The sequence below is a fragment of the Nestor notabilis genome, unplaced genomic scaffold, assembly GCF_000696875.1.
Source record: "Nestor notabilis isolate BGI_N333 unplaced genomic scaffold, ASM69687v1 scaffold12941, whole genome shotgun sequence".
In the NCBI taxonomy this organism is placed as follows: domain Eukaryota; kingdom Metazoa; phylum Chordata; class Aves; order Psittaciformes; family Psittacidae; genus Nestor; species Nestor notabilis.
In genome coordinates, this window is record NW_009914309.1 from 20,863 (window position 1) to 29,756 (window position 8,894).

General features: G+C 40.9%; 1 protein-coding gene across 1 annotated transcript in view; it reads left to right on the forward strand.

Annotated features, from left to right (window-relative positions):
• TRAPPC9 (trafficking protein particle complex 9) overlaps positions 1 to 7,839 on the forward strand; it is a gene marked incomplete at its 3' end in the record, with an annotated part of 27,662 nt that extends 19,823 nt beyond the window's left edge. The window contains exons 6-8 of the mRNA XM_010023599.1: positions 1,441 to 1,566; positions 4,412 to 4,628; positions 7,696 to 7,839. Coding sequence (XP_010021901.1) covers positions 1,441 to 1,566; positions 4,412 to 4,628; positions 7,696 to 7,839 — 487 coding nt within the window. The remainder of the gene's footprint in view (positions 1 to 1,440; positions 1,567 to 4,411; positions 4,629 to 7,695) is intronic.
• Between the last annotated feature and the right edge of the window lie 1,055 nt (positions 7,840 to 8,894).

Here is an 8,894-nt window from a genome sequence, read left to right on the forward strand (position 1 = left end):
GCACGTGGCAGTTGTGACGCTGCACCTCGAATCCTGGGTTCAGTTCTTGGCCCCTCACTGCAAGAGAGACATTGAGGTGCTGGAGCGGGGCCAGAGAAGGGCAACGGAGCTGGTGCAGGGCCTGGAGCACAAGTGTGATGAGGAAGGGCTGAGGGACCTCTTGGGGTTTAATGTGGAGAAGAGAAGGCTCAGGGGGGACCTTATCACTCCCTACAAGTGCCTGACAGGAGGATGGAGTGAGGTGGGGTTGTCTCTGCTCCCAAGGAACAAGTGACAGGACAAGAGGAAACAGCCTCAAGCTGCACCAGGGGAGGTTTAGATGGAGCTGAAGGAACAATTCCTTCCCCAGAGGGTGCTCAGGCATTGGAGGAGGCTGCCCAGGGCAGTGCTGGAGTCACCGTCCCTGGAGATGTTCACAAACAATGAAGATGAGGCCCTCAGTGACATGGTTAGTGGTGGCCTTGGCAGTGCTGGAGTAATGGTTGGACTTGATGATCTTCATGGTCTTTTCCAAGCCAGTTGATTCTGTGATTCTGTGAGAGGAATATGTAAGTGCTTTGGTGAAGTAACTCTTGCATTTTGTGCTGAGCTTCATTTCCCCCATTAGATTTCAAGCATGATAAATACTCAAGCAGAGTTTATCTGCAGCAGGAAACGGGCTGACTGAAATACCCAATATCAGCATTGTTTGAGGAAATAACTAGGTTGGATTGTCTAGAAAATAGCCTCTTTGTTGCAGAGCTAAGACAGATCAATGCACATCTACTTTGTCTCCTGCCTTTCTTAAGCAAGCTGGATAACTACAACAGTCATTTACAGAAAATGTTTTGTAAATAGATACTAGAAAACTCAGAATGGTTTGTAAATCACTTGTCATCAGTGATAATGTTTTAACTCAAGAGAAAAGTGATGCAGGTAAAACCAAAGTTGTTGCTACAGCATCCTGTCCTGTATAAAGTATTTCATAGTAAGTAGAAAAGGTGAGATTAATTCCTCATTTATTGCAGTAGAGCAGTTTCAGGTGGTGATGAATTACTGTAAAACTGACCCTTTTGCTTACATGCCTCTTACCCTGTGAAGGCAGAATTTATTCCTTTGTTGCAACACCTCACTGCACCCACATATATATGACATTACCCAAAATGATCCTGATATTCCCAATTTTTCTCCTCATCTGAACTCTTTCTAAAGTTGTGTTGTGTCTCAGAATAAGGAAATTGAGTGAAGAGGCTGAAAGCCATCGTTTTGCATAATAACATTTTAGATGACACCTTAATTTACACTTGGATATATGCTGATAGTTTAACAGTATAGTCACTGGCATTAAGGAATTGCTGGGTTTGGAAGATGTGACAGCTGATTTATGTGTTGAGCAGAAATACTTATCAAATCTAACAGGTGCAATACTTCAATATGATTTTAATTTTCTCCCTCTTCAAGTACAAGAATGCTGGGGTGATTGAGCTGGAAGCCTGCGTGAAGGCAGTGAGAGTCCTCGCCATACAGAAAAGGAGCATGGAAGCCTCTGAGTTTCTTCAGAATGCAGTTTACATCAACCTTCGTCAGGTCAGTGTGCAAAGTCCATTTACTCTTTTCTTGTCTGACAGGTTATACTGAACTGTGAGTTATTCAGGGGACCTCAGTTCATTATCACCACCTTCCTTCTCACTACGACTTCAGAGGATTTTCACATCTGTGAGTCTGGGTTAACAGGTATTCAGAGTTCATCTAAAAACATGAGGACTTAGGTTCAGATTAAAGACTCTATTGGCTTTTCTCCCTTGTGAAGAAAAAAAATCCAGTTGTTTTGTTGTGATGTTTTCCTAGAGAAAAATAGCTGCTTGGGACAGATCTGCAGTGGATTTTTTTGGCATCTTGTTCAATGAAACCGTGAGCAAATCTGAAATGGCAATTCTTAGGAATGGTGAGGATGAATGATCTTAGGGTGCTGAGGCCCTGGCACAGGGTGCCCAAAGAAGCTGTGGCTGCCCCATCCCTGGCAGTGTTCAAGGCCGGGTTGGATGGAGCTTGGCGCACCCTGCTCTAGTGGAAGGTGTCCGGGCCCGTGGCAAGGGGTTGGAACTGGATGAGCTTTAACGGCCCTTCCAACACAAACCATTCTACAGTTCTTTGATTCTATGTGTTTTTGTTGTAGTTTGGTCAGAATTTAGGGAGTTAATGCAGCAGAGTGTTTCACACTGTTTTCTATAGCTTTCCCCTGGACAAACTGGCAAGGTACAGAGTGGGTGAGTAGTCTGCAAATGGGTAGAAAGTTGGCTGAGCAGCTGCACTCAGAGGGTGGTGATGGAAAGTTTTAACCTGGGCTGGTAGCTTGTCACAGGTGGGGTCCCTGAGGGTTTGATCCAGGACACCATGCTGTTCAGCATCTTCAGAACGTATCTGCATGGTGGGATTGATAATGATCTCAAACTGGGTGGTGAGGTGGACGCATTAGGTGGAGGAAAAAACCGTGGAGCAGCTTTCTTCCTGCTGGAGTAGGTAACGTTAATCTGGCACCTCGTGTTCTTCCAGAGCAGTAGCTTTTGGGGATTCTGATAATCTGGTTTAAAGATGTTCTGTGTTTTATTTTTGTGCCTTGTGTCCTTTCCAGCTGCATTGATTCATGGAAGTTTTCAGCTTGGTGCAATTTATAACTCTTGTTATTGGGATTGGTCCTTTATATGGATGGGTGGTATTTTTGCACGGGGCCTCGTCTTGGGTTTTCATTTCTGAGGGAAATAGAAACTTCAGCTTCAAAAATTGTCTGAAACTTTCTATAATGATTTGCTAGACTTATCTGCCTGTGTCTTTGTATCCTGAAGTACTAAGATCTGAACTACTAGATGAGGTTATGATGATGCCTTCTGTGAAAAGTAAGGCTGCTTTGAGGTCTCTCGTATCCCTATATCCAAAATCAGAAGTGACTTTTGAAAACAGACTTCTTTTGGTAATTATATCGAGATTTAAGCGACTAAAAGATGTTTTGAAGCTTCATTTATAAGACCTAATTATTTCTGTTAAAGTTAACCAGTGCGGCATCATCTATTACTTTTGAAGGTTTTAGGTATCTGAAATGCAATGCACAGAATCCACTGATTGATATCTTCAGGTTTGGAGAACGAGTTGCAGAAACACTGTTTCTGTCCCTTAGTGCTATTTTTGTGTGAAGTTTGTCATTTTAAACGCCTTTGCAAAACGTGTTAGAGTCTTTTAAAATACTTTATATTGCTTTTGGTTGTGCATGCCAGGTGTTGTGCGCTAGGTGTCAGCATTGGTCCACCTTCAGAGCTCAGTATTGCTTGTTCGTGGGATGTAGGCTTGAAGTAGTCGGTAGCTTCCAGAGTTTTGCAGTAGTTTCTTCTTAGCTGTCTGGTTTCAAAGCAAGACAGTCATTCAAACCAGAGGCGAAAACAATGGTTACTTGGGACTTGTGCCAATATACTGATAAGCTAAAGAAGCACATGTTGGTAGTTCCTTATCAAGTTTGTTCTAACTAATGGGGCGTTCACTAAATTCTTCCTCACTGGTTGGCAGTCTGCATATAGTATGATGGACTGAAAAATTTGTGGCTTACAAGATCAGAGACATAAAGAAAATCAAGACAGTAATTTTTTTACTTTCGTAGCTTGAGATTTCAAGATTAATAACGAGATTCAGTCTTAAAGGGATGAAAATGTTGGTAAATCAATAGATCCTGGAAAGGGTATTTTTTTTAGGCGTTCTTACTATGCACATGAATATCATTAGGTAAGAGGCCTACAGGAGAGCTGGAGAGGGACTTTTTGCAAGGGCCTGTAGGGGTAGGACAAGTGATAAGGGCTTTAAACCAATTGAGGGTAGATTTAGGTTAGCCATTAGGAGGAACTTCTTCCCTGTGAGGGTGCTGAGGTGCTGGCAAAGGGTGCCCAGAGAAGCTGTGGCTGCCCCATCCCTGGCAGTGTTCAAGGCCAGGTTGGACACAGGGGCTTGGAGCAACCTGCTCTAGTGGAAGGTGTCCCTGCCCGTGGCAGGGGGTTGGAACTGGGTGATCTTGAAGATCCCTTCCAACACAAACCAGTCTGGGATTATATGATCATGTTAAACATTTTTCATAAAATGTGGAGCTGTTACTGACTGCTTTGACTGTTTACTGACATTACTGACATACGTATTTATTCCTTAGCAAATAAAGTTGCTAAAGAACTCTGTCTTTGCTGTTTTTGTTAGCTGTTGAACTTGAAACAAGCTGAAGTTCTCCTGTCAGTAAAAGCTGTCATGACTGACTGTATGCAAATTCCCAGGCCTTCTTAGTGTTGGAGATGTCTCTAGTACATTTTTCCCCCCTCCTGCTATTTTTTTATTTTAAACTTGGATATATGCTTTAAAATATTGCTTAAAACCAATCCTTTTCTCTTTTCCCTTTACATTTCAGCTTTCAGAAGAAGAGAAAATCCAGCGCTACAGCATTCTGTCTGAGCTCTACGAGCGGATCGGCTTCCACCGCAAGTCTGCCTTCTTCAAGCGCATAGCAGCAATGCAGTGTGCAGCCCCCAGCATCCCAGAGCCTGGCTGGAGGGCCTGCTACAAACTGCTCTTGGAAACCCTCCCTGGCTATAGCTTATCGTTGGATCCTAAAGATTTCAGCAAAGGTAAGTGTCTCTGGGAGAGTATTAGCAGAGGATGTCACTCAACTGGCTTTCTAGAACCCATTTCTTTGAGAGGTACCAAATGAAGCCAATGTCATTTACTTACCCAAAGCTAATTGCAGCAAATAGTTCTTTAACACTGCACCTTCACTTTTTCTTAGTGTTGCTTTCAAAGACTTAAAGCTTCAATGATTTAAATGAATGTATCGCTGTATTCCCCCATTGGCAGCAAATAATTGTTTTATTTATGAGAGCTTCATTTCTACTCTTCTTCAAAATGTCTTTGGTTTTGACTATACACTTCTCAGTACAAAAAAGACCATGTTTTATTTTCAAGTATTTTTTCAATAAAGTTCCTTCAGCTTCTGCATCAGCAATTGTATTTCTTCTGGTATTTGATGCTGTTTGATCTTATAATGAAAGAGTCTTTCACGTATTTTTGATGTGTATATATATAGGCACATGTAGGTAGAATGTAATTATACATCTCTAGAATGTAATTATAAATATACATCTATACATGTATAATGTAATTATACAAATGTAAATATACATTTGACCCTATCTGTAGGGTCAAATATGTCACATTTTCCCACAAATTAGATCAGAGTGGTGTTATCTGTAAGCCTAGCATTTGGGTAAGACACTTCAACAGGTTTTAGAGACTATCTACCGTTTGAATTACTATTTTGTTGCATCTATTAAAAACCAAAGGAAAAAATAGTCCATAAGAACACATGCCAATTCGTGTAGCTGTTAAATACTGTGTTCACTTTCTGCAAGCTGTGTGCTGCCTTCTGCCCTTCTTTAGGTAAACTATGCTTCAACAATTTTGTCAATGTTATACAAAGCTGTATATAAAGTAATAATTAAAAAAAGTTGTCTTGATTTTAATACACCATGCTGCATTTTTCCTCTAAAAGAAGACACAGTTAATATGCTGCTTGGGAACTCCTTCTGAGTGAACCTGTGTTGCCCCCAAACTTGCATTCTTTTGTATAGTAGAATTATTGGGGTCCATTCACTAAATGTTGTAGCTGCAGGAAAGGAGCAGCAGGCAATGGGCTGTGCATGTACTGGTGGAAAAGAGGTGGAGTTTAGTGTGTGGTGTCCCTGCTCATGGCAGGGGGGTTGGAACTAGATGATCTTAAGGTCCTTTCCAACCCAAACTATTCTGTGATTCTATGAGTTCACCAGTATAAAACCTCTGAACTGGTTTAAATGTGGATGAACAGCAGCTGGAATATTCTTCTCCCTTTTGTGAGAGTACATTGAGTATTTTTGAGATTCCAGATTGATGTTTAAGTCCAGTTGTCAGTTTAGTTGTTTCTGTATGTGCTAGGTCACTTAGCCATTGAAGTAATGGAGCTATCCAGTCAATTCAGTCAAGGTAGTACATGGAGAAACTTACCTGACTAGCTACTAGGTGATACCTTCCAAGCTCTCTTACCTCCACTGACCAAACAGGCATGTGGACAACCCACTGTATGTGTGGATTGTTGGTGATTTTTAAAACTGGTGTGATTTTAGCAGTCACTGAAAGAAATTATTTGTGAGAGGAGGCAGAAAATGCCAAGTGGACTAGACAGAAAGATACAAAGGATCTCGGAAGAGGGGATGTGCTGGACTTGTGCCTGGACACAGTTCCCCCTGTGCCACCTCCTGCTTCCCAGAGTAAGCACACCCTCTGGGACAGGACATCTGTACACCTTGGAGGAGCAAATAACATATTGGCCCCAATCACAAACAGAGGTTGGAACTAGATGATCTTTAAGGTCCTTTCAACCCAATGATAGAAAAGGAGAAGACTGGTGTGAGACTGTTGGAGAAGAGGTTGTAGAAGGTTTCCAAGAAGTGATGACATGACTGGTGTTTATCTTTCACATTTACCTTACCTTCATGTTGCACTGAAGTCCTTTGTCTGATTTTTACCCCTAAAATGGCTGTTTCACTGACATAAGGAAAGAGCACTGCAAACTCTTCACTACTTGATAAGAATAACATTTCATACATGAAAAATAACAAGACTACGTGCAGAATCTAAACTTTCAAGGTTTGGTTGCAGTAAATATTGCTAGAAAAGTTTGCTAAATGCTGAAGGGTGATACTAGAAAGAAGGCTTTGTAGAAGTTTAGGAAATACTGCACATCTTGGAATAGCTGTTACTTAGAAATTGCTGCTCTTGCTTACTACTTGAAACAGGTTAAGTTTCATGGAGAGTACTGCACATGATGGTTTTGAAAGGAAAGTTGCACTGTGATGATGTCTTTCCTGTTACCATAGATACTTTGCAAATATAAAATGATTTATAGTCTGAAACTTAGTTTTTAAAGACTGAAAATCAGCAAGTGTGCCTCATGTCCTGTAGTTTTATTGCTTCTAATTGACCTTTCATGGCCAGGAGAGAATTTAGAGAAAATACCTTTTGCTTTATATTTAAAGAGACTTAAGAAGTACTTGATTTGGATAAAAATTAAGTGTTCTGTATGAAACCATGAGCGTGGTGAGGCGCTGGCCCAGGGTGCCCAGAGAAGCTGTGGCTGCTCCATCCCTGGCAGTGTTCAAGGCCAGGTTGGACACAGGGGCTTGGAGCAACCTGGTCTAGTGGAAGGTGTCCCTGCCTGTGGCAGGGGGTTGGAACTGGATGAGCTTTAAGGTCCCTTCCAACACAAACCATTCTATGATTCTAAATCTCATGTGAATTTCTTGTTCAGAGAATTTAAAAATTACGACATATTAAAGGCTTTGTGTATCATTTTGTTTTTACTTCATGGAAAATGTAACTTCATTTTCTGGATTCTAATGATAAATTTAGTGTAGACAAGCATATATTTAGTATAGTCAAGTATAGACAAGCATATAAAACAAGAATTGCTTTCACATTTAAATATTCAAGCAAATGCAAAGATCCTAATTTCTCTTCTGCGTAAAAGATTTGGATTTTGTAATTATTGGTTCTATTGGGTGATTCTTAAAAGTATCATTAAATTATTGCTTGGTATATAGAGGAAACGTGACCTTGAGGTGACTTATAGCTTTCAAAAGTATTAAATGACTGCTTACTTTATAGGAACTCACAGAGGATGGGCTGCAGTACAGATGCGTTTGCTTCATGAACTAGTATATGCTTCCAGAAGAATGGGCAATCCTGCTCTGTGTGTCAGGCATCTGTCTTTCCTGCTCCAGACCATGCTGGACTTTCTTTCCGATCAAGGTATGGTTTTTAAAAGGAAGATATTTGCACTTTTTTCTGTACTACGCTCGAACAATGTGAATTTGATTTGAAACATATTAATTTGAGAAGTAGAGGAGAGCACAGAAGTGATGGAATTCTGTGTATGCCGAAGGTAGCTTATTGATGGTATTCAGTTACATACACAGTGTTATTAGCTTTAAATGTTACTGTTCTGACCTTGATGTGTAGTAATCTAAAATAAAAATTCCCTTAATATTTTCCATCTGTAGATTGACTCCCTCAAGCGTAATGCTCTGTTTCCTCTGTAAGAATTAAGACTATGATCACAGAGCTTAATTTATGCATGGATTAAAAAAAGAAGTATTATTTAAAAATGCTACCAGCTTTCATGAAGAGATTGAGAGGAATTGAGGTTGAAAAGTAAATTCAGAAGAGAAGAATATGTCGTAGCTCAGACTGAATCTATCATGAGTTTTCTGATAAAATATGTTTTCTGATGAAATATTCATAGTGTGGATACAGATTTCATCTAAGTGAGTAGGCATGATCCTTGTCAACGTGTTTGGGACAATGACCTTGTAGAAGCTGAACATGATGGAATAGGAGTAAACAGCGTTTAACATGGGCAGTGGGCTTAAGTTTCTGTAAGTTTCTGTGGTTTCTTTCAAAAGGTATATTTAATTCAGCAATACATTTCAGTGGAATTTATTAAATTTATCCGGGGATGCAACGGAATGAATGTGTCTGGATGGTTTTTAGAAATAGTAGTTGTGTGTGAGAACCTGTCGTGGTTGAAGCCCAGGCGGTAACTCAGAACCACGCAGCCGCTCGCTCCCTCCCCTCCCTTCTGCCTCCCCCCATTCCCAGAGGGATGGGGAGGAGAATCAAAAGAATGTAACTCCCACGGGTTGAGATAAGAGCACTCCAGTAACTAAGGTATAATACAAACCACTGCTGCTACCAATAATAATGATAAGAGGAATAACAAGGGGAGAGGACACAACCGCTCACCCCCCGCCGACCGATACCCAGCCCGACCTGAGCAGCGATCTGGGCCTTCTGGGTAACTCCCC